General features: G+C 24.7%; 2 protein-coding genes across 3 annotated transcripts; both read right to left on the minus strand.

Annotated features, from left to right (window-relative positions):
- Positions 1-40: 40 nt before the first annotated feature.
- On the minus strand, positions 41-10,748 carry LOC135927579 (heparan sulfate glucosamine 3-O-sulfotransferase 3B1-like). Of its 2 annotated transcripts, none has more exons than XM_065463654.1 (2): positions 10,073-10,748; positions 41-962 (listed from the first exon to the last, which is right to left on the minus strand). In XM_065463654.1, exons 1-2 carry the CDS (start codon positions 10,396-10,398, stop codon positions 242-244), a joined length of 1,047 nt encoding a protein of 348 aa, XP_065319726.1. In that variant the 5' UTR covers positions 10,399-10,748; the 3' UTR covers positions 41-241. The 2 variants fall into 2 exon arrangements, with proteins under 2 accessions (XP_065319726.1, XP_065319727.1); XM_065463655.1 differs by lacking the exon at positions 10,073-10,748 and adding an exon at positions 1,107-1,152.
- A 3,727-nt stretch (positions 10,749-14,475) lies between these two features.
- On the minus strand, positions 14,476-24,837 carry LOC135925894 (T-box-containing protein 2-like). The gene is made up of 6 exons (XM_065461454.1): positions 24,525-24,837; positions 24,038-24,299; positions 22,630-22,770; positions 17,291-17,387; positions 16,845-17,093; positions 14,476-15,787 (listed from the first exon to the last, which is right to left on the minus strand). The coding sequence occupies exons 1-6, from the start codon at positions 24,761-24,763 to the stop codon at positions 14,637-14,639; spliced, it is 2,139 nt and encodes a 712-aa protein (XP_065317526.1). The 5' UTR covers positions 24,764-24,837; the 3' UTR covers positions 14,476-14,636.
- Between the last annotated feature and the right edge of the window lie 2,049 nt (positions 24,838-26,886).

The raw sequence follows: 26,886 nt of genomic DNA on the forward strand, positions 1-26,886 counted from the left end.
GGATAAGTTAAAATTAATAATACACATTGTAAAGTCGGGTAAGGAGTATTTATAAAATAAATAAAATAGCATAATTTGACAATTACTAATCTAATACTGATAATTTAAACAATATTTTTCATCTTTATCACAAAAAAATAAATAATTCCAATGTTAATTGAAGCAATGTTTTAAAATCAAAAAGGTTTTAATAGACTGATAATGAGATTCATATGTGCGAGACATTCATAAATTTAACATATTAACCCCAATCGAATGATGTATTTATCATTTTGAAAAATCGTAAATTAAGAGGCTCATAAAAATTGTGCAAACGAGCTAAGGTGTCATTGCTTACAGATGGGTGAGTCCTACCTTTGGTGTTTCCTAAACAGTAAAGCTTAGATCTAGAAGCATTAGTCATTTTGATACAAGGAAATTTTTTCGATTTATCGAATTCGAATAGTTTCCAAGTCATATATCGGGTAATGTTTAGAAAATTTTCTACTCGTTCCATTATATGCGACGGTTCTTGAATTAGTTTCTCGCCATCCACGAAGAATATTTGATCTCGCGGGAAATAGGATAACCATCTGGCCAAGTAATTCGCGTATATACCTATTTTTATAGCGCTCCATGATGTGTCGATCATCTTTGGTTTGACGCCGATCAATGAAGCATTCGCATTTTTGAAAAATAAATAATTATTAAAATCAATCTTTCTAGGTGTCATATTAGTCGCGGAGGCATAAATTTTTGCGTCGAAAAGCAAATCGTCGAAAGATCGCGGTTCTTGATCAGTTTTTTTACTGATAGACTGAACGTAGTCCGATATAGCTCTTATAACAGGGTCCCTAACTACGCATAATAATTTTATGTTAGGATTCATATGGAAAATCCTTTGAGGGGCTTTATCGGTTACAAAATAGCTGGGTGTTTTTTCGATCGTGATCATTTCCTCCGTTGAAAAGGGCATTTGCTTCCTGGTAAATATAGAATTTGAAAATATGCAATCAGGTTATAAAATTAGACTTCAATATAAAATATGATTAAAATATAATATTCAAAGATTTTCTGAATTCATTAAATAATATATAATTTTAGAGATGCATAATGAACTAATGAACCTAAGTCTATAACAAAAACAGAGTAATATTTATGCAAAAAAAAAATAAATCGGAAGGAAAAATATAAGTTTATCCATCCAGATATTAAAATATTTATCGGAATTCTATTATATTAAAAATATGATTAGAAGAACAGATGATATACTATCGAGGAAAGCATTCATGTAAAAACTTCATCATAAGAAACAATGGGATATAGATTTGGATTTTGGCCATTTCATACGGTTATATATTTTTCATTTGACATTTTATAGAAGAGAGAGCCATAACAAATACGAATATGTAAGTTAGTTATACAAAATGAAAAGCCACACTATCTATCCAAAATTACAAAAGAGGAAGATGTAGATATTATTATAAACACAGGATATAATAATGGCTAATGTGCCAAATCACGTTTTATATTAAATCCTTGATGAATTTACTTAAAATATAGATTTTATATTATGAATTACGAAATACCCTTGTTTTTTATGCTACAGTATAAAAATAATTTTTATGTTTTTTTACCCTTAATGATTAAAAATGCTGATATGCACCAGGCCAAATGTTCTATTTAGAAAATATTTTTATCATCAGAAAATTAATGGGTTAATAGTAAAATTTTTTATTACAAATAATTTTTATATGCCGTGTTGTGTTGATCATGGATTTTTTCTTGACATAATAAACCGCTATGAAAATCAGTGTAATATTGTATAAATTTTAAGTATATATAAAAAATTTCTATTATTATTTCTGCCATTTGATAATTATAAATATTTAGTTGATATTACGAATCAATTCATATGTAGTTACTAAATATTAATTATATTAAAACCTTCAAAAATTATTAACATTAAAATTGAATTTTTTAATTAAAAATTATTTTATGATAATTTTTTTTATATCTTAATGGTTTAGCATTCATTTCAAAGGGAAAAAGATATTTAGTTTTAGTGTAATAAAATGTGCCTGTTGGATAACTAACTTTGCCTAAGGATATTTACCTCAAGATAGAATTAAAAATTATTCTTGATTTAAATTTTAAAAAATCGTATAATTTGATAGAAAAAATTTATGTCAATATCTATTTTTTCGGCGATGTGTTATATTTTCAACTTGCCCTTTTTTAAAATTTAAAATCTGATTTTACCGGAAATGGATTCTATCATGTTTGGAATACCTAACCTATAAATTTCAGACAATTTTGCTAAGAATGTTTGGACTTAATATATTTTAAATTCATTTTTCCATAGATTTTTTATATAAATTTAAAAAGACTAAGTTACACGTACAAATTGTCTACAATTCATAGGATAGGCATTCTAAGCATGTTAGAATAAATTTCCGGTAAAATCAGATTTTTAAATTAAAAAAAAAGGCGCTTAAAAAATGATTTAAAGTTGAAAGATAACACATTGCCGGAAAAAACATATTGACGCTAATATTTATATTTCTATAAAGAAAATGGCGATTTGATATCCCTACTGGTGAGTCGCAAATAGTGTTGCGTAATCGGCTAAATTTAGCCGACTAAAAACGGCTTAGCCGAGATTTTAGGTAGAAAAATCGGCTAAGCAAAAATCGAACCTAATTAGGCTAAGCCTAAAAATCGGCTAAACCTAATTAGGCTAAGCCTAAAAATCGGCTAAGCCTAAAAATTGGCTAAGCCTAAAAATTGGCTAAAATAAATTAGTCAAAATTCTGCATCGATGCTTAGCATTAATTATTATTTATTTATTTTAGTAAAATAATTTATTTTATTTATATTTAATGTAAATATTTTATTATTATCAACAAATAAACATGATATGATTTAATATTTTTTATTTATACTATTATATTTTGAAATGAAAATAAATTTATTTATTTGATGTTTTTTTAATAAAAAAAATAATATGCTGCTATATTGTAAAAATGTAATATTCTTTATAATATAATTTATTAGTGATTTTCACAATCTTCTTTGTAAATACATCTTTTATTGAGGAATTATATTGTAAATTTTATTAGATAAATAAACAATCTTTTAGGTGAAATCTTTTATCATTTTTTTAAAATTATCTATTTATTATTAAATGGTGTGGATTTTATGAAACTTTTTTGATGTTATTTTATATGATCTTTTTAAGGATAATATTTTAATGTGACAATTGTCATAATCGTTCTTTTATAAGTTTTTTGAATTTTTTTGAAGAAAGTATGCTAAAATAAGTATTAATAACATGTGTAAATACAAATTTAGTGAAGATGTACCAATGAAAAGTGACAATTGTCATAATCGTTATTTTTAAAGTTTTTCTATTTTTTTTGACGAAAATATGTTAAAATAAGAATTAATAACATGTGTAAATATAAATTTAGTGAAGATGTACCAATGAAAAGTGACAATTGTCATAATGGTTAATTTTAAAGTTTTTTGAATTTTTTTGACGAAAATTGTTAAAATAAGTATTAATAACATGTGTAAATATAAATTTAGTGAAGATGTACCATAGAAAAGTGACAATTGTCATAATCGTTATTTTTAAAGATTTTTGAATTTTTTTGACGAAAATATGTTAAAATAAGTATTAATTACATGTGTAAATATAAATTTAGTGAAGATGTACCAATGAAAAGTGACAATTGTCATAATCGCTTTTTTTAAAGTTTTTGAATTTTTTTGACGAAAATATGTTAAAATAAGTATTAATAACATGTGTAAATATAAATTTAGTGAAGATGTACCATAGAAAAGTGACAATTGTCATAATCGTTATTTTTAAAGTTTTTTGACGAAAATATGTTAAAATAAGTATTAATAACATGTGTAAATATAAATTTAGTGAAGATGTACCAATGAAAACTGACAATTGTCATAATCGGTATTTTTAAAGTTTTTTGAATTTTTTTGACGAAAATGTTAAAATAAGTATAATAACATGTGTAAATATAAATTTAGTGAAGATGTACCAATGAAAAGTGACATTTATCATAATCGTTAATTTTAAAGTTTTTTGAATTTTTTTGAAGAAAATATGTTAAAATAAGTATTAATAACATGTGTAAATATAAATTTAGTGAAGATGTACCAATGAAAACTGACAATTGTCATAATCGTTATTTTTAAAGTTTTTTGAATTTTTTTGAAGAAAATATGTTAAAATAAATATTAAAAACATGTTTAAATAAAAATTTAGTGAAAATGTACCATAGAAAAGTGACAATTGTCATAATCGTTATTTTTAGTTTTTTGACGAAAATATGTTAAAATAAGTATTAATAATATGTATAAATATAAATTTAGTGAAGATGTACCAATGAAAAGTGACAATTGTCATAATCGTTAATTTTATTGACAAAGATATTTTAAAATAAGAATTAATAACATGTGTAAATATAAATTTAGTGAAGATGTACCAATGAAAAGTGACAATTGTCATAATGGTTAATTTTAAAGTTTTTTGAATTTTTTTGACGAAAATTTGTTAAAATAAGTATTAATAACATGTGTAAATATAAATTTAGTTAAGATGTACCATAGAAAAGTGACAATTGTCATAATCGTTATTTTTAAAGTTTTTTGACGAAAATATGTTAAAATAAGTATTAATAACATGTGTAAATATAAATTTAGTGAAGATGTACCAATGAAAACTGACAATTGTCATAATCGGTATTTTTAAAGTTTTTTGAATTTTTTTGACGAAAATGTTAAAATAAGTATTAATAACATGTGTAAATATAAATTTAGTGAAGATGTACCATAGAAAAGTGACAATTGTCATAATCGTTATTTTTAAAGTTTTTTAAATTTTTTTGACAAAAATATGTTAAAATAAGTATTAATAACATGTGTAAATATAAATTTAGTGAAGATGTACCAATGAAAACTGACAATTGTCATAATCGCTATTTTTAAAGTTTTTTGAATTTTTTTGAAGAAAATATGTTAAAATAAGTATTAATAACATGTGTAAATATAAATTTAGTGAAGATGTACCAATGAAAAGTGACATTTGTCATAATTGTTATTTTTAAAGTTTTTTGAATTTTTTTGAAGAAAATATGTTAAAATAAATATTATAAACATGTTTAAATAAAAATTTAGTGAAGATGTACCATAGAAAAGTGACAATTGTCATAATCGTTATTTTTAGTTTTTTGAATTTTTTTGACGAAAATATGTTAATAAGTATTAATAATATGTGTAAATATAAATTTAGTGAAGATGTACCAATGAAAAGTGACAATTGTCATAATCGTTATTTTTAAAGTTTTTTGAATTTTATTGACAAAGATATTTTAAAATAAGTATTGATAACATGTTTAAATAAAAATTTAGTGAAGATGTACTTTAGATAAGCGACAATTGTCATAATCGTTATTTTTAAAGTTTTTTGACGAAAATAGTTAACTTGCATCGATATTGATTTTAAAATAGAAAAAAAAGTTCACCCAAATTTTAAACAAGATTGTCTGGTGAAAATTGGTAAAAAAATAATAATTTCTAACTTAGGATTAGATATTATGATTTAAATTTTGCATATTAATTTCTGACCCGATGAACAAATGTAATAAAATGCCAATTTGTGTTTTTGGGGAAGAATTTATTATTACCATATGTTTTTCTATGGCATATACTCAGGCAATTTTAATTTTACAATCTATATTTTTACCCATTTACATCAAAGAAATTTTAAAAATAACGATTATGACAATTGTCACTTTTCTATAGTACATCTTCACTAAATTTTTATTTAAACATGTTATTATTACTCATTTTAACATATTTTCGTCAACAAAAATCAAAAAACTTAAAAAATAATGATTATGACAATTGTCGCTTATCTAGAGTACATCTTCACTAAATTTTTATTTAAACATGTTATATATATATTTATTTTAAAATATTTTCGTCAAAAAAATTCAAAAAACTTTAAGAATAACGATTATGACAATTGTCACTTTTCATTGGTACATCTTCACTAAATTTATATTTACACATGTTATTAATACTTATTTTAACATATTTTCGTCAAAAAAATTCAAAAAATTTTAAAAATAACGATTATGACAATTGTCATTTTTCATTGTCTTCACTAAATTTATATTTACACATGTTATTAATACTTATTTTAACATATTTTCGTCAAAAAATTCAAAAAACTTTAAAAATAACCATTATGACAATGTCAATTTTCTATGGTACTCTTCACTAAATTTTATTTAAACATGTTATCAATACTTATTTTAACATATTTTCTTCAAAAAAATTCAAAAAACTTATAAAATAACGATTATGACAATTGTCACTTTTATATGGTACATCTTCATTAAATTTTTATTTAAACATGTTTTTAATACTTATTTTAACCTATTTTCTTCAAAAAAATTCCAAAAACTTATAAAATAACGATTATGATAATTGTCACTTTTCTATGGTACATCTTCACTAAATTTTTATTTAAACATGTTTTTACTACTTATTTTAACATATTTTCTTCAAAAAAATTCAAAAAACTTTAAAAATAACGATTATGACAAATGTCACTTTTCATTGGTACATCTTCACTAAATTTATATTTACACATGTTATTAATACTTATTTTAACCTATTTTCTTCAAAAAAATTCAAAAAACTTATAAAATAACGATTATGACAAATGTCACTTTTCATTGGTACATCTTCACTAAATTTATACACATGTTATTAATACTTATTTTAACCTATTTTCTTCAAAAAAATTCAAAAAACGTATAAAATAACGATTATGACAATTGTCACTTTTCTATGGTACATCTTTACTAAATTTTTATTTAAACATGTTTTTAATACTTATTTTAACATATTTTCTTCAAAAAAATTCAAAAAACTTTAAAAATAACGATTATGACAATTGTCAATTTTCTATGGTACATCTTCACTAAATTTTTATTTAAATATGTTATTAATACTTATTTTAACATATTGTCGTCAAAAAAATTCAAAAAACTTTAAAAATAACGATTATGACAATTGTCACTTTTCTTTGGTACATCTTCACTAAATTTATATTTACACATGTTATTAATACTTATTTTAACCTATTTTCTTCAAAAAAATTCAAAAAACTTATAAAATAACGATTATGACAATTGTCACCTTAAAATATTATCCTTAAAAAGATCATATAAAATCATCAAAAAAGTTTCATAAAATCCACCTCATTTAATAAAAAATAGATAATTTTAAAAAAATGATAAAAAAATTATAAAAGATTTCACCTAAAAGATTGTTTATTTATCTAATAAAATTTACAATATAATTCCTCAATAAAAGATGTATTTATAAAGAAGATTGTGAAAATCACTAATAAATTATATTAAAAAGAATATTACAATTTTACAATATAGCATCATATTATTTTTTTTATTAAAATAACAGCAAATAAATAAATTTATTTTCATTTCAAAATATAATAATATAAATAAAAAATATTAAATCATATCATGTTTATTTATTTGTTGATAATAATAAAATATTTACATTAAATATAAATAAAATAAATTATTTTACTAAAATAAATAAATAATAATTAATACTAAGCATCGATGCAGAATTTTGACTAATTTAATTTTAGCAGATTTATATAGGCTTAGCCGATTTTTAGGCTTAACCTAATTAGGCTTAGCCGATTTTTAGTTTTAGCCGATTTTTAGGCTTACCTAATTAGGCTTAGCCGATTTTTAGGCTTAGCCGCCTATTAGGCTTAGGTGTAGTTTTTAGCCGATTACGCAACACTAGTCGCAATTTCTGTGAAAAAGGTGTTTGAACGAGCGCAGGGTTATTAATATTCATGGTATAAGATGCTATCTAATTATAATGTACGAACACATATAAATCCACCTTAAAAGTCAGATTTCGATTTTTTAACCGAGTTTTCAATTTTTTTTAAAAAACCCAATGATTTAAATATAACCCTTATATAAAATATAATGTTCTAATTGGTATATTTTTAAAGAGAAAAAAAACCCCCTATAAAATTATTATATATGCAAGTTCATCGATCTTCTACATTTAGATGGATTTTTCAACATTTATGATGAATAAATTAGAAAAGAAATTACAAATATATTATTTTTTTCCATTAGAAGTTAACTATTTTTTTAATATTTGACAACAGGATCAATATAATAAATAAATAAATTTCCATATAAATTAAGTTTTTTTAAAAATTGATAATAAAATAAGTTATATTTAATTTATGAAATATATAAGGACTATGAGCCCCTCCCTTATCCACCCAGAAAATTTTTTTATCAGAAATCTATCAATATTGAAAAATATGTTCATTTTTGTATAGAAGAATAAAAAGCCAAAACAAATTTGTGAAAATTTTCAAAACTTTATCACTAGGTTTCCTTAATGGCTTTAATTTATTTACGCATTTATAGGTTTATATACTATCTTGATTCTAGTATTTCAAAAAAAAACCCCAATGAATTTAGGATGAAATTTTTTAATCTTTTTTTTTATACAATTCAGCATTCAAAAAGAAAATTTTTTTATATGTTAGTTTTACTTGTTTTGTTTTAAAATCCATTCTTTATAATATATTTCACTTTGCGTGAACATTTTGCATACATTTTTTTAAACGTTATTAAGAAAATGAAAGTTGTTTTTATTTATTATTCATATTTATTTTATTTTTGAAACTAACATTTTTGTATATATATCTCATAGAATAATAATTTTTTTTAGCTATATCAATATCTTCTTTTCCAAACCTTTTGATACCATCATAAATGTTTTTTTTAATAAAATTAGATGCCGTAATTGTTTTTTTTTTATAAAACTTGGAGCTAAATTATAATTTAGAAAGAATTTTAGTGCAGAAATTTGCAGACAATGTGAAGGCTATTTCAGAATCGGTTATAGTTGGTTTTATGAAATAAATTCTATTATACAATTTCTGAAGATATATCGTAGGCTTTTCAGTATTTATGAAATTTGTTAAAATCTTAATCAATGTGGGAAAAATACGATTACTTACAATATTATCCGATTAGTTCAATGTGCATGGAATATTCCTAATATCATAAAATCTAAAAAAAATTAATCGTAGGAATCCCTGAAAATCTAGACCCATTTCTACTGATTGGGATCAATGCTATCAGTGCCCTACATTTAAATATTTTTTTAAAATTTGTACATAGAATAGTATAATCTTAAAAAGATAATAGCAAAGCTAGGAAAATTAAAAATAAAAAGCATTTTAATTTTTTTTTTATTTTTAGATTTTAATTTTTTTTTATTTTTAGTCTTCATTTTTAAAATAGTTTTTTATGATCAAAAATTTTAATAAATTTTTTTTTATTCTAAGTTGGATTTAAAAAATAATAGGCAATGATTGAATCAAGGGCATCACAAAATATTTGTAGGAAGGTGGTGGAGGGGGGGGGGATTGTGTTCTAATAATTACATCTTATTTTTGTTATATTATTATATGAGATAAGCTTATTATTTTTTGCCACACCAAACCATAAATTTTGAAAAGGTTTCTTGATTATTGGCCTGACTCATTAATTATTTTGCCTTGCCTGAACTAAAAAATAATTTTGTGCACATTTATGACTGGAACCACAATAATTTTTTTAAATGAAAGAAAGACATATTGCATAGAGCTACCTTACATATACTGACTGCTGACCCTTTGAAATTTTTTATTGGAATTTTTGGCCTGGAACATAATTATTTTCCTTGCCCATAAAGATATAGTTATTCAACCTGGCCCATAATAATTTTATAAAAAGAAAAACATAAATTGGCTAATTATCAGTAAAAAATATTTACAAAACTTTGGCCTGGCTCATAAAAATATTTTGCACAAGTTGTCCACCCCAGCCTGACCTATCTCTAATGTATATATAACTTACAAATAAATTGAGATAAAAATTTTATAAATAATTTAAATAAATATGACAAAATAATTTAGATATAATAAATAAATTTTTATTACCTATACCATCCTAATCCTTTATTATAAATCTGAGAGCGATCAAAAAAGTGTATTTCAGGGCCTAATATTTTAATTTGTGGGTGAAATTTTAAAAAATGAAGGAGAGCTCTAGTTCCACACTTTTTAACCCCAATAATTATAGCAGTAGGAAGTCGTTGTTCAAAATATTGTGATGGTTCAAGATAGGTATTGTGCCATGAATTGTTAAAAATAAAATTATGCGATGAGTATATAATATTTAAAATTATGTTAAATTTTGCAAGGAATAGATAACTTAGGCTTGATATTACTAGAAAATAACTAAATAAACTAGGGAAGGATATCATATTTAAGTTTATGCAAAAACATTTTAAACTTTAATTTAGTATTTATAAGGAGAAATATGTAATTATATTTCACTGCCCAGCTTTATGGATTGTCATTATACTGTAAAAATATTATTTTAGTGGCTTATATTTGTGAATTGATGATTAACGTTTTCTTGGCTATTAATCGTAGTATATAAATGGTAGAATATCATGTGTTAATAGGAAGTATAAAATTTTTCTGAACAAAGATTGGAATAATTCCTTTGTATCCAATGAATTATTTCTAGATATTACTATCTTTTATTAGGTATTCATCCTCTAAATTTATAAATTGAACTGAATATAGCATAAACTGGCCTATGAAATTTAAAAATAACATGTGTGAAATAAATAAAATAAAATAACAAAACATTGGTAAGCGACATAACATAAAAACATATGTTGTATAAAAATAGAAAATATGAAAATTTTGTCATATTAATAAAAGAAATGTTATTAAATAAACAAAATTTTATAATCATTATTATAACGTTATTTATACAATTAAATTCTACTTGATAACAGGGCAAGTATGTTTAGGATAATTATGCATTTATAATTAAATTGATAATTATTTAATTAAAAATATCTATGCATAGGAGGCAGCGTCTACATGACAGGATTTTCACTGGATGCAAACCCCCTTCAAAAACCTTTGCCTATCCCCCTTAAAAAATTTCACCATCTTTGGAGGCGGTGTCTCCCTATTATTATTTTTACCCTTTTAATTTATTGATATTCTTTTCAGACAATTTATAAAGGATAACTTAAATTAATCAATCTCTACTACCAACTATCGATATTTTGTGAATATAAAGAATTTATTTTTTAGATAATAAATTCAATTAAAACCTCCATTATTTACAATGAATTAATTATTATGGCATTATGAGCTTGCTGAAATATCTAAACCTTTTAAATTACATTTAAAAGGAGAGCAGAAAGATTTATTTGGAAAACAATGTGTATGATTGTTTGCAATATATAGATTTTGTCTAAGAATTGTATTATAATAGTTCTATAATAAAAGTATTAATATAAATTTTGTCCTATTCATCTCAAAATTCAATAGATAACCCCCCAAATAATTTATCTTACGCACATTATAGCAGCCTACCCCCCTCAAAAAAATAGGATGCAAACTGTTCCTACCCCTCCCGCTCATGTAGCCGCTGATAGGAGGCAATAGCTCTATTGTGTGGCCTGCACTTTAACTATTGGTCTTTATTCATTATTATATAAATGCACATAATATTTAATCGAAGTGCAAAACAGGGACTGACTGGTGATGCTACGGCCTCGTGGGCGTGTTTTATAGCGGCCTCATTTTAATGGGGGCTTCGCCACTATACCCCTCATTTTGATGGCCTTCAGCCCGCTTTTACCTGGCCTTCAATGGCTTCTTCGAATTACATAATTTTTATCACCTCTTATTTTTGAAAATAAGTTCAAGCGATTTACATTTTTAATAAAAATAATATAGTATGACATGATAATCATATATTTTATTAAAAGAAATTGCACACTAAAATTATATTATGCACTCTAAAAAAATATTCATTGTACATATATATTTTATATTAGATTTATAATGATATTACACCATAAAATGAAACATATATCACTTGTTAAATATAAGAGAATACATATTCAATATATAAAATCAATTAATTACACATATAAAATTATTGCAATTATAAAATTTTACACAGAGAATAAAATTGCTGCACTTATAAATTCAGCTCATATTGTGAATAGATATAAATAAGATTTAAATACAAGAATAAAAAAAAAGAATTAAGATAATATATAATTTTTACGTTAATAAATCTCTCTTTAACTTTGAACCTTTGCGCAAATAAACAAGAATATCTTCTAGTTCAATCTGCGCTAATAGCTCTCGTTCAGCTGACATCATTAAAAAGCTTCTAATTTTTCTTGGCTATATTAGATCTCAACCCAGAGTTATTAACAATTTGTTTGATCATTTGGATCATCATCTTTTAGAATTAAAATATTTTTTGTATGATGGAAATGAAAATTCCATTTCTTCTTCTATGATATCTAAATCCATAATATCTAAAACTATTTTTTATTATATATCTTAAAATGAATATTAATATGACTTACAAGATTTTCCAAAAAATTTTCAATATAAAAATGAAAATTTGATGTTTAATATTTAAAATGATTAGATGAAAAACCAATATAAAACTCGGCTCAACATTTATTAATGGATAAATTTAAATAAAATTTCATTTTTATTGAATTTTAATTAACAAACATTATTAATATTTTAAAAATAATTTAATGTATACCTTAAATTTAAAGAAGCGGTGGAGCTGCGCTCCTCCACTCCATCCCTAAAGGAACTAGCTCCTGCTCCCGCTCCTCATTTTTAAAAAGGAGGGGCGCTCCAGGTGTTTTTGAAAAAATGTAGCGGCACTCCAGGAGCGCCACTCCTTAACAATTCTGTCTCAACCTATTTTTAAAATTTTAATTTACTAAATGTTCTCTTGCAATTAACCGCGTAAATGACAAAGTTAAAATGTATTCATATGCCAAAAATAAATTAGTGAATGCACTTGTATGCATATTGTATTTTTTTAAGAATTTTATATACGCATATTAAACACTTGTTACATCTATTATCACACTCTAAATTGTTATCATTTTTTAATATTCCATCTTCTTCACTTGACTCCTCACTGTACATACGATATCAGCGTCCGTTTCATTTAATTCTACTATTTAATCTTTGAATACACTGGCAAATGAACACAATTTGTTACGTAATTTAACACGCAATATATTTGCCAATTGTGCCAGTTTTTCCGGCCTTTCCAGAAATACCTTTACTATTTATTTCATCAAAATACCTTGGATGCAACTATTGCACATTCAAAATAAGCTACTATTCGCAAAATACAGTTCCGGCAAGCTATTTATAATTTGATTAATTATACAACGAAATACGACCCTATAAAGATCAATTCTTGAGGACGTTCATCTTGGCTTTCGTCACTATATATTCTCTTCGCTCGTCCTATTCGATCTTTTTACAGAGCCTTTTGTACTCAGATATTCTCTGGGAGCTATAAATATGAAAATGTTTCATTTAAATTAGAAGCCATTTTTATTGCTTTATTTTGAATCGTTGTAATAGTTATCGATGATACAGAAGACTTAGCATCTTCTATCATTTTCCATGCTAATAAAATATTTAAACTTTTAGTTTGATGGTATGACATCAAAAATTTCCAAATATATTATAGCTATACTTAGAGTCTAAATTTACATAAATTATCGATCAAAGACTGCACTTCTGATGAGGTTTTTGCCTCAAATGGTTTATTATCTATTATAAATTGAAGTGCACTTATCGTTATTTATCTTTTATTTTTTTTTACGTTGACGAAAATATTTCGTCCTTATTTTTTTTTCCTATGATTTCATGCCAATTTAGTGTACCCAATTTTAGCAAAACATTACTGATTTATTATACTATTAAAAATTATGAATTATATTATTTAAAAAACATTTGCTTGGTTAGGCATGTTATATGTCAGAGGCAATGCTAATCAGACAATATTTATAATATTTTATACCTGACTGATTTATAAGGTAATTTTATACATGTTGGAATACATTTCAGGCCAAATTAGACATTTCAAGTTAAAAATATTGCTTAGCTCAATGTTACATCTGATCTTATTTTGCCCAAAATATGCATTCCATTCCAGTATGTATGAAATAACTATCCTATAAATTTCAGACAACATTATCAGACATTCTTGAGTTATTTTTAATTAATTACTAAAATTACGCGGATATACTGAAATAATTTTAATCTAATGGTACTATCGAATTTCATTAAAACAAACATTTAATATTTATATTTAATTTTATAATAGACTATTATACTATTATTTAAGGTTTAGGCTTTGTGTTAAAGCGGAGGTCTAACAGCGGGAGGGGGGGGGGCTACGAATCTATATGTTATAAACACACTTTTCCAACCATATTTATTTTATTATATTGTATTTTTTTCCACATTCAAATATCATATAAAGTAAATGAATAATATAAGTAAATAAAGTAAAACAAACAGCATTGTTTGAGAGTCTTTTCATTTTATAAATATGGTGATTTTAAAATTTTCTAATTTTTATTATTAAATACAAAATGTAAAAAAAAACTTTATCTATTTATTCATGCTAATTCAAAGGTAATGGAGCCCAGCTCAGTAATCTCGAAAAGTTTAGAGCATTATAATCTTTGATTGAATTTTTTCCATAAATAATTTTGTCAGCAGAATGCATCGCTGATATATGGCAATCGTTTCGGAGATTTTGTTTCACAATATTTGCGGTAGCATCGCTATTATTATTAATCGTTGAGTTGACAGGAATTTCGTTGGTATTATTACACAAAATTAAATCCTTTTCACAAATATCTGTCAAAATAGTAGATTGATCGGGATCATTATAAAATTGATTGGATGGCAAAGAATCACTCAACAGGGAGGATTTATTTAATAATTGCCAATTGTAAGGCGACATCAAAGCGTCGTTTACCGTGACTAAATCAAAATTGTTATCAAAATAAATTGGCGCGTTGTAATACATCGAATTATAACTCAACGAACTTAAAGAATTAGGGTCGCAAGAAGAGGTATACTGTGTTTGATTATCGTACACATTATACATGGGGTTGTTAAAGTGTGGGTAAGAATGATTTTTAGCGGCCAAATAATGGTAATTGTAGTTGTTAAACGTTGTCGAGTTATCGTAAAAATTCAAGGTATTTTTAAGGTATTTTGAAGAGGAATCCATATTCGATTGGTTGGTCTCTTTAGAAAAATCGTTGTTATTATTTATGGAGAAAGCGTTAGTATCCGAAACCTTTTGATCAAACAAGCCTAAAATGTTGGGCGAAGTTGTAGACAAACAACTGACATTAAAAAAATTTGAATTTTTAGACGAAGAAGTGGTATAGCCGCCAGCGGATTCCTCCTTTAAACTGTCCTGTTTTTTTGTGGTATAAAGATATTGGGATGTCACGTTATGATGTCCCCCTACCACATTTCTAAATGGAGATTGCGTGGGATACGTCAAATCTTCCCCCTCGCCTTGATATATTTTGTTGTAAGCATTGTTACTATAAGATACTAAAGAGGAAATATCGTTAGTAAGGTTAAATGGTTCGATATAATTTGTGTCCGAATAATTACTAAAGTTACTGACGGAAACAGAGTTTATATAAGAAGGCTCTTTCGTTTCTAATGATGAATACATGTACAAGGGATTATTCTCGGTGAATGGCACTTTTTGCTGATCAATCGAGTAAGAAGATTCAGTGTCGTAATCTAATAATTAATTAGTTAAATTATAATATAATAAATAATAATATCTGATAAGAATTTTTAAAAATGGCAAAATTAATTTTTATAAAATATAGTATTAAAGAGCAAGTGGTTTTTTTTTTAATATTTTTAATATTATTGATAATAGCATTATCTTTTTAGAATATAAAAAATTAAAAAAAGCACCAAAAACCAACTAAAAAAGAGTCTTCTAACCATTTTTCTTAATATAACACTACTAAGGATTCTATTCAGAATTAAGAATAGTTAGAGCAGCTTAAGCTCTATAGATACGTTAAATAGACATTACAATGGAAGATATTAAGTTATCAAAATCATATAATTCTCTAATTGAATGTAATCATAATCTTAATCAGTTTTATTGAAACATATTATTCTATTAGATAATCAAATTATTCCCATATTTTACATTCAAACTAAAAATTCCTAATGACTTTTTAACTTATCCAAACATCTAAATGGTATAAAAAGCTAAATAAATGGGTCTTAGATAGGAAGAAAAAAATAAAAGAATGATAATTTGACTTCATAAAAAACACAGAAAGTGCAAAATTATGAAAACCCAATGCAGATAGAAAAGAAAATTAATGAATAATTTTTCTAAAAGAAGGACTACGGGCACATCTTACCCTAGGGTTTAAAGAGGGGAGTAAATGAATATAAAAAGAGTAGGAGTGAGGGTGTGCTAATTTTTATTTCATTTTATTGCTAATGTGGATCTGGGTTTCCTTTTCTTGGTAATTTTGATGATTTGATTGGGTAGGGGGAATAACTCATATCCGTAGGGAATGTATAAGTATCTGGCACTATGATAATTCTAGTTAATAAAATGCCATTATAGGAGCATAACTTGGTTGAATAATGATGGATTAGGAACCCAGGGTACAAAAGAAAATTATTATATTTTAAAAAAATATTTAAATTGACTAATTCAAAATTTAAATTTTAGTAACCTTATATATAAATATACTAACATTAAATAAATTTCAACATTTTTTAAAATTAGTTTATATAATTTAATAAGTCTGTCTAAAATTACTAGGTATTTGAGATTCCGAATAATTGATAACCGACGAATAATTTTCTCTGGATTTGGCGGCGGTATGAATCTTTCTATTGTTATTAAGGTAACCATCGTTACTACTGTTGTCATCTTTATCGCTAATTTCCAGCGGTCTTTTATTTTTGTTGACTCTCGCGATATCTTTATAATACGTTTGCGCAGTGTTAAACGAATCGGTAGATGGACACTTTTTTGTCTGAAGAGGATCATAGTACCAATTATTCACTAAAATATATGATTGATTTAACATTAATATAATTATTGACTTCTTTTTTTCTAGAATATTGTAAAATATATAATCATTTTTTGAATAATTTATGTCAATATGCTAAAATCAGAATGGCATATTATTTTTGCAGATTTCGATATTTTATTAACTAAAACCTTTATTTTTTTTATCATTCTTATAATATATTATATACTTTGGTTTTCATTTTCCTCTCCGCTTGAATAGGAACGGTCTTTATTGTCAAGAAAAGCTTTGGCAAAGGGATTAAACTTTATTTTTAGGGAGGTTATCTGAAAATTAAATTTAATAAATTATTTATTTAGAAAATAAGAGTAATTACTAATTGGAATATTCACTTTTTTGAATAATAAAATTAATCTCTTTTCGATCTTTCTGATTGTTTATATGTTAACTTTTACCCCTGAGGAAACCATTAAAAGGAGCAAAGCATGAGCAATATGGCTTATATATATTTTATAATAAATAGATTTCCCAACCCTTCTTTCACTCTGTTTATTAAAAAATTGTGCTTTGCTGGGCTCGTCAGCTGTCTACATCTTGTATTCTAATTTATAGCGCTTCAAATTGAGTGTTTACTATTAATATTGTGATTCAAAAGAGATTTAAAAACGTACATAATCTTATTTTAATTGAGGCGATCGTCAATTATTAGCGATTTTTTAATATGGTGTTTGACGCAAAGATAGAATCGCGTCAGTTTAAACGATGTCATTTGAAATTCATTGTTTGCGATTCAACTCAGCATCCAAAATGACACAAGAACCCACTCTTAAAACTTTATAACTTAGTAGAGGATTATCAAATGAAAATGATATTAAGTTGTCCTACATATAATTTTTTTTAAAAATATTATATTTTAAAAAAATAAATATCGTATATTTTTTTTAATCATATAGTTTTATTTAAGTAATAAATTTTCACAAATTTTTCATTTACGAATTATAATTAAAAATATATATATAAAAAATCTAATGATATATAAAAAATGAATTAAAAAATATGTATGTATAAATGAGAAATGGGATAAAATTAAATGTGTCGAATTGTCAATGTAAAAAAAATATATATACATTAAATATAACGGATATAAGTTATTAACATCTAAAAATATTTTGTTTTTTTTATCTTCTCCAATAAAACACCAAGACAACCTAATTTTATTGCCAAATTGACTCATCCTTTTAATTAGTCTCTTTAAGAAGACAAAACAGCAGGGGTAATATAAATTTTTTATATATATTAGGTTTATTGAACATTATTTCTAAGTCTCGAACAAGAGGTATATAAAATCACGATTTTTAATATTCTCCTTAAATTCATCATTCTATTGTTCTTTTTATTCTATTTAGATTGATATATAAATCTCATAAAAAAATTAAAACTAATGAAAAAAATATATATTTTAGCTTAAGCTTGGAAATATTTTTTTTTAAGAAAAAATTAAAATATGATTTTTAAAAAACATTAAAACGAGCGGTAATATAATATTACCTTTTTTGATTTCTAAATTTTACCTTGTAATTCATATAGTATATTTCATATACTTACAAGAGTCGATAAAAACATTTATATTATAATCATTATTTTTAAAAAAAATTTAATATTCCTTAAAATGGTTTTATATATATTTCTAAATTTTTTTTAAGAAACAAGCGGCTATTTATGGCAAGTTAAAAAAAATAATAATTAAAATTTAAAACTTTTATCCCATTTTTATTAACTGCTTATAAAATAAGAAATAAGATTATGCAAGCCATTTTTTTAAATTTAATCGTAAATTTTATTAGATATTTTTTTTAAAATATATATTAATATTAAAAACAAAATTTAAAAAAAAGTCCTTGAAAAAAAATACGAATTTTGGATTCTAATACTAAGAAATTTATAGATTTTTAAATTGGCAAGAAATAGGCAACAAGGAGAGAGGTGAGTATGACGCGCGTTCATCATTAAAATCGAAGAAGATTAGGGAGTTATGAAGGCGCAGTCCTTAGGATAAACAAAAAGTAAAAGGGAAATTTTGCTTTATTTTTTGTTTAATTTGGATTGAGTAAGGAATAATATAATCATTGGGCTGTACAAGTGCATTTTTATTAAAAAATGGTAAACTATAGCCGGCAAGGAACCTAGTTTTTCTAACCTGAACGAGAAAAAATTTAAAAAGAATTGATGACCGATACGACCGACAATTTTTAGAATTATAGGAAGTCTTAGAATTTCATAATTTATTTATTACATGAGAAAAGCGGTAAATTATAAACGTCAAGTCTAGCCCGGTTCAAGAGAACCTTGCCCTATTTTGGTCTAAAGCGATTAAAACTTTAAAAATTCGACCAGACTGAGTCATAACCTTTGTCTAACCGATCTTAGTTCGGTTGGATTAGTCTTAGATGAGTACCCTTTAGGGGTCTAGTAAATTTCAAAAAATATATTTGATTTATAAATTTGGATTTAATAACTAATATAAGATAATATCGGTATTATTTTTCAGTTGCTCCGGTGCTAGGATGGAATACAAATTTGCATGTTCTTGTAAATATCATTTAAGCTAATAAAAATTTTCCCCTTACACCCCCCCCCCTTTCCAAAAAAATATACAATATATCACTATAAGAAGTATTTGAAAGAAATATTAGAAATAGTTAATAACTTTTTAAAATAATTCAAAATATTTAGAAAAAAAACATATTTATAAAAATATAGGTTAAAACCCAAAGTTATTTTTATAAAAGTATAATATAGCCAAAGACCTGCAACAACTATACTTAAAGACCTCCAATAAAATTTATGGAAACCCCGCCTAATATTGTTTTTCCTTATTGGAAAATAATGGATACACCTATGAGTGAGGGGTATATATATATTGTACAAGTAAAATTATATTTATATAATAAACTATAGACAACTCTTCGCTAATTATATAATATAATCAATAAAATCTGCTAAATTTAATTTCCCCCTAAAAAATATTATAGTCTAAATCCTTTCAAAATGCAATACTAGACTAAAAATAAACCTAAATATTATTTCCTTGATTATTATAAGGTTATAACTCTTCCTCTATCAATTTTACAGGATAGCCATTTTGAAAAACACCGTACCATTTGCTAACATTATTATTACACAAATAATATATTTAAAAAATTTTTAAATTATAAAGGGGTAGAAGGAGTCCTAAAAATAAATTTTGCTTAACTTCGACAAAAGTGGAGTTAGAACTTTATAATAGTCACAATTTATTGTTATCTAAAATAATTTTTGTAAAATTAATCTATTAACAAAAACAAAAAAATAAAATATTTATCTTGATTATTGCTTATCTTGAATATTCACCTTAAAATAAAATAATTTTTCCTGGCCTTTATCTAAATTGGCACAAAGATTTGGAGATCTATTAGCAAAATCTCGAAACTTAGACAATATTTTTCTGGCTAAAGTTTGCCGTTCCTAAAAACCTGCTCAAATCGAGCCATTTAGAAACACTATCATGCTGAAGAACAAAATTTCCTTCTGGTAGAAGTACTAATGGGTAGAGTTGCCAAAATACATAATAATTTTTATATATTAGGAAAATAGTCTAAAATGTGTTTGAAATTATGCGAAGCATTCATAGTATTTTTTGGAACATTATCAACCATATTTAGCCCTTTATACCATAGTTTGTAATGAGCTTGTAATATATTATGGGATACTTTAACATCAACACAATAAAAACCTGCCAAATAAATAATTCTTTCTCTGCCTAGATTTGAATTAGACTTTGAAGGATTCTGCGATAATAATATTTATAGTTTTGTAAGTGTTGCCTAATTAATCAAGGACTTTTTATTATTTGAGTTATAAAAGTATCTAAGAGGGGGATGAAGGGATTTATTTTATAGTATTCTTCGACTGACCCTATATTAATATTCAAACGTTGGGCATGCCTTGCTGCGAGACGAGGTAAACAAATATTAAATTCATAGAGATTTGCTTTTGACTGGAATATAATTTATGAATTTCGTTATCTAACATTTGCCCCAATTTTTCTTAAGTTCCAATACAATGTCTTCAGCTATTTTAATGTCTTAAATCAAATGACTGTCATTTTTTGAAATATTTTTAGGGAATCAAACCTTGACCCCGGAGTACTAAGCTTTAAAGGTTAATTTTCTTTATCAAATAATGAATATGCATCAATATTTTTTTGTATTGGAGGAGGAAATATCATTTTTTCCTGATAAAGGAGACGGGCTATATTAATGCAGTATAACCAAAAGGTGACATTTTTTCTTCTCTCTAATGTATTAACCGTTAAGGGCTAATTTTATTACCATAAATATAAATTTTATAACCCTTATGCTATAATTTATTTTTTATGTTGGATAGCAGAAATTGTAATTTATTATATATAATATGATTTATACCTGCAAAAGTAACTTTAGAATTAGAACTTTATAATTTTTAATAAATGTTTACACTTTAAGATTATTAATTTATTGTAGTTATTAATTTCAACAAAAAAAAGTAACAAATCAATATTTTTTTAAATATGATCAGATTATAATTAAAAATTTATTTCACATTTTCTTTAAAATAAATAAAGATTTTATAAATTTAATTTTTATATGATTCGTGCCATGCATAGGCTTACCCTTGGTATGGCTCATTCGTTTCCAAAATATATTTCCAGAAATGAAAAAATTTTGAAAAAGTTAGGGAAACTGAGAGACATTAGAGGAACGTCAGTTCACTCCAATTAAAGTTTAATTGGATAACAGTGGAAATTTATATCTAATAAAATAGTCTACACTGAATTAGAATATGTTATCATTAATAAATTTAATTTTTTGAGACTAGAACAAAAAGTGGACCAACGTGCCTCGATCACTAAATATTTGATATTTAAACTAAGAATATATGGATTTTAAATGTATATTCTATACATCGTTTCAGGTGGATATATAAATTTTGATAGAATTCATGAAATATTATTATTTAAATCAAAATGATTCAATAAAGTGCTGCCATAATGACAATATTTTATATGTCCAAAATGTCCAAATTATGTTTTATTTTTTTTATATCATCTAATTGGTAAACCATTAAGAAAGCAGAGGTTGAGCCTGGAAACTTTTTCCCTGAGAAATCTACATCTTATCTGAATGATCATTTTGAGCTAATAAAGATCTCCTATACTACCCCACCCTCCAACCTAAAAAATGAATACAATATGTTCAAAATGATGGCTATAATTGATAATATTCAGAAAAAATATTTAAATATAAAAGGTCAATGATTTAAGAAGCGATATGGTTTATAAAACCCTATTATTGAGATATTGAGGGTGGATTTTATAATTTTACACGAAGATATTATCATATATTATAAAAGTTTGATAATGTATAAGCGTTCAATAGAAATGATATAAGATCATGTTGGCTACAATAAAATTGGATCGACTATGCCCATACTTAAGGGAATCGGAAGTTCATTATGAAATACATAAATTAATAAAAAAAATTAATTTACTTCTTCATTTTGGTAAGCGGTTACAGCGATAAATGAGGCCTGTGGAAATTTTTTGATAGCTATAGTTCTTTTCTCATTTTTCATCCCCACTTTCATGATATGGATTCGAGGCTCATATTTATGCAAAGAATTCAGTATAATCTATCATAATTAGAGAAAAAAAAACTATAAATTTTATTTTATTTTTCCATAAATATCTTAGTAAAAAAAATCAAATATTTGATGGTTTTAAATTATAACATGGATTAATCGGTCATAGGGAATCCATTTAATTATTCAATTTTTAAACAACAGGTCTTAGATTCGCCTTATCACTTTTTGAAGAGGAGAATCTAGCCTAATCATTTTAGGGGGGGGGGATTAAGTGTTAGATTTAAATAGGCTTCTATTAGTGTGATAACTTATCAGCCTGCATTTTTAATAACAGGCAAATATATTTTTAGACAAATCTATGGCAACTGACTAACCAACTCTATAAATCAATTTAAATTGTCGAGGTTATAAAAAATAAATAATAATAATAAATTGTTCTATCTCTAGCCCATAAAAGTAAATCCATAATAATTAATATATGGCGGCAAAATAAAGCTAACAATCTTAAAATATTATTTTTGGTATATTAAATAATAAATTAATTATCATAATGGTTTGGTTTTGTACAATAATTAAACGAAAACAATATTATAAATTATACACTAATTTTTAATTATCTTAATTATTTTTTTAAAAAATAGATAGATTTTAGGTTAAATATTGAGAATAAGTTTATATACCTCAAGTTATAACTTGGTTTATTTTTAAAATTATTTTTATATCTTTTTATATTCCCTGAAGAATTATGATATATAATTGACTTTTATGAAATTATTTAATCTCTAATTATAATAATCGTGAATTTAATTGTATGCTATAATAAAGTAAACATTTGATAAGAAAAAATGAAATGGGTATATTATATTATCATTTACTATTCGTTAACAATTAGAATTTTTTTTTAAATTAAAAAAATATCAGAGATCTGCAGTTTCGACAGAATATTTTTTAATTAACTTAATTATTTTTCTTACATTATTCCGTGTTAAAAATAAATAAATTTAAGATTGGTTAACCTGGGAGTAGGTTTTATAATAAAATATAGGGGCAAATAATGTTAAGAAACAAACATTAAATTAAATTGCATTAAAAAAACATTTAACAAGTGTTTATAAATTAGGTGTTAGCATAGTATACACTCATTAAGCATCTTGGAAAAGATTTTGGATCACATTGAAACCAAACCTTATTTATCTCATGCCATATATTTAAAAGATCGGCCTCAAATAAACAAAGTTAAGTCTCTGATTTTTACCAAATCAATCATGCAATCCATTTAACAATATTTAGAATAAATAATTGGTCAAATTTAAACCTGTCCTCCTCCGTTAGATTTGTTAGTCAGTTTAACTTTGCTGAAGGTAAATGGTTCCTTCATCCAATGAGAGCCGAAATTTGGTGAGTCAGGATGTAAATACATAGACGGAACCAACGGTTCAGGCTTACCTCCAGGTATCCACTCACCTCGTATATATTTCCAACGGTGTTCATCTAATTGAACAAAATCGACCAATACCGAATACATTGAATCTGGATCCAATCCGGATATATTAATCTTCAATATCGGGAACATTCGCCTTATTATATAGTATAATCTTAAAATTATTTATATTTACTTATATATACATGTATTATTTTTTTTTTAGTATTTAATGAATTATTTGAATTCTCGAGGTGTTTACCCCTATCCCTATAAAAAAAATATTCACCCCGCTCTAATAAAACAGTCATGGCCAAATTATAATTATAAATAAATAATAAAAGCAAATCAAAATATGTTAGGTATAATCAGAAATTTAAACCTGCCATTTTTTGTGACGATCATCTCGTTGCATAACGAATTAAATTTGAGCCATAAATTCTCCTCCAATAATTTAAAGCCTATTGAATTTTTATTGGTATCTTTCCTGTAAATAATAGTCTCCGCGGGATTGGTACCGTATAATGACGCATCGTTTTCTACCAGATGATCTGATCCGTGTTCATTATTATTATTGAGATTAAGATTATAGGAAGGTGGTGTGAAGTTCGGAGTTTCCATGCTATTTTTCGCTAGAGTATATTATCAATATTTCTCTTGTTAATAAATATTATTTCTTCTAAAAAAAAGATTTATTTTCGATATAAAAAAATTAGCGGTTAACTGAAAGCCAAAAAACAAATGAGTTCTTTTTGTTTTTTAATATATTAATTTAGTGAGATTTATATCAATTACTTTTTAACAAATTTGAACAAAAATAAAGAAACATATATTTTTTTTTTAACTGAAAAATATTATTTTTATTTTTTTATTTTTTTTAAGAAAAAAATGCTTAACGACATTTAAATAACGGATTGTCAATCTGAAGGTTTATTTTCAAAAATATTTTTGAATGACATTTATTTTTTATGACATTTTAAAAAGAATTTTATTTTAAAATAATTTTCCCTTTAAAAAAATGTCAATTACGCGTATATTAACTAATAATACTAAAGAAAAATAATAAACTAAATATGATAAACTAAACTAATAATAGAAATATTAATATAATTTGAGAAATTAAGGGATATGAATTATAATAAAACAAAATTTCTCCCTAAATTGATCAGATTCATATGTAAAGGCTGTCATATTATAAAGTAGCGTAATCAGCCAGTATGCTTAATTTAGAATAATCTAAGATGCATTCTTTGAAGAGAATAACGTTGAAGTGCTTGGGGTATATCATTTTGTGCCCTCGCTCAAAAAAAGATGAAAATTAGCATTAAAAAAGAAATCAAATCCAAAATTAGCAAATATTAGAAATCGGAACCAAATATTAGTAAAAAAAAATAGAAATTCAAAAAATTTATATACTATTAATAATTTTTTTTATAAATTTCGGAGTCCGTTCAATTTGCAAAGGCTTAAGTTACTACTGTGATGTGCAGATTTGATGAAAAACATTTCCATATTTTTTAATTTATTTCCAAATTTAATTAATTTAACTTGTAAAAATTGTTAAAAATAAAAATTTGTTATATTTTAACCATTTTTGGAAATTAAATAATTTTATTTGGGAATAAAGTTTAAAAAAAATATAGATATTCCTTCAAATCTGCACAACTGTAATAAATTAGAAATAATATGGGAAGAGCTATTGAGCCCTAATAACAGAAAATGATAATATTGTAAGCTTCTTTTCCTATCAGTCGTTCATTTTCTACTGGATAGCAGGGGCGGGTGGGCCAGTAAGCCTTTTGGAGAATGCCTTACGGGGCCTCGAGATTTTAAAAATTTGGGGGCCTTTAGGAAAGAATTTTGGAAGAAAGAAGATATATTTTTAAAAAGATTGGTAAATTTTATGTATTAATTTAAACATTTATTAAATATTAATTTAATTTTCTGTTGGAAAAGAAATAAAAAGAAATTATAAATGCATTGTCAGGATTTTCTCCTACCAAGCAGTCGAATAATAAAACCATATTATCCCTATTTTCATTAGTTCTTAAAATGTGGATAAAATAGAAATTAAATATGAAAGAAATTTTATTCGTATTATTGTCATAAAATATAGCCGCAAGTAAATATCTAATTAATTTATATAAATATATATGATAGCGGCAATTTGATTTTTTTGGCAATGTATTAATTTTCAACTTTGAATCATTTTTTGAGCACGTTATCTGATTTTACCAGAAATGTATTCCATCAAGTTTGGAATATATACTCTATGAATTTATAATTCATATTCGTTTTCCATAGATTTTTTATATAAAATTATAAATGGCTCAAAAGTTAACCATAAAATTATCTACAACTCATAAGATAGGTATTCTAAACATTCTAGAATACAAAATAAGATTTTAAATTTAAAAAAAACGCTCTCAAAAAAATGAAAGTTGTAAAAATAACACAATGCCGGAAAAAACACATTGCCGCTAACATTATACATGCAATATTTATAGTTTTTATATAGAAAATAGAATATTATTATTATATGTATATAAATACGTAATGGGAGTAGACCAAAATGAAAATAATAAACACAAACAAAACCCCTATTTTAGGAATGTATGATTTTAACATATAGGATTACAAAATGCAAGTATATGTTAAAAACTGAATCCGATTCTGATGTAAATCTAGCATTCATATTTTTAGATATTAAAGATTTAAGCAATAAAGAAAATTATTCTCGTTTA

The sequence above is a fragment of the Gordionus sp. m RMFG-2023 genome, chromosome 3 (genome assembly GCF_954871325.1).
Source record: "Gordionus sp. m RMFG-2023 chromosome 3, tfGorSpeb1-WG-v2, whole genome shotgun sequence".
In the NCBI taxonomy this organism is placed as follows: Eukaryota; Metazoa; Nematomorpha; class Gordioida; order Chordodea; family Parachordodidae; genus Gordionus; species Gordionus sp. m RMFG-2023.

Bases quoted from the DNA above. Each gene is read 5' to 3' on its own strand.
- LOC135927579 (XM_065463654.1), bottom strand. From the start codon at position 10,398: ATGATATCCTTCCCTAGTTTATTTAGTTATTTTCTAGTAATATCAAGC. The intron at 963-10,072 runs GTAATAAAAATT...TATATTTACCAG, and splicing joins AAAGGATTAGGATGGTATAG to GAAGCAAATGCCCTTTTCAA.
- LOC135925894 (XM_065461454.1), bottom strand. From the start codon at position 24,763: ATGGAAACTCCGAACTTCACACCACCTTCCTATAATCTTAATCTCAAT. The intron at 17,388-22,629 runs GTAAATTAATTT...TTTAATTTTCAG, and splicing joins CCGCTTACCAAAATGAAGAA to ATAACCTCCCTAAAAATAAA. The intron at 17,094-17,290 runs GTATATAATATA...CATATATTTTAG, and splicing joins AGAGGAAAATGAAAACCAAA to TGAATAATTGGTACTATGAT.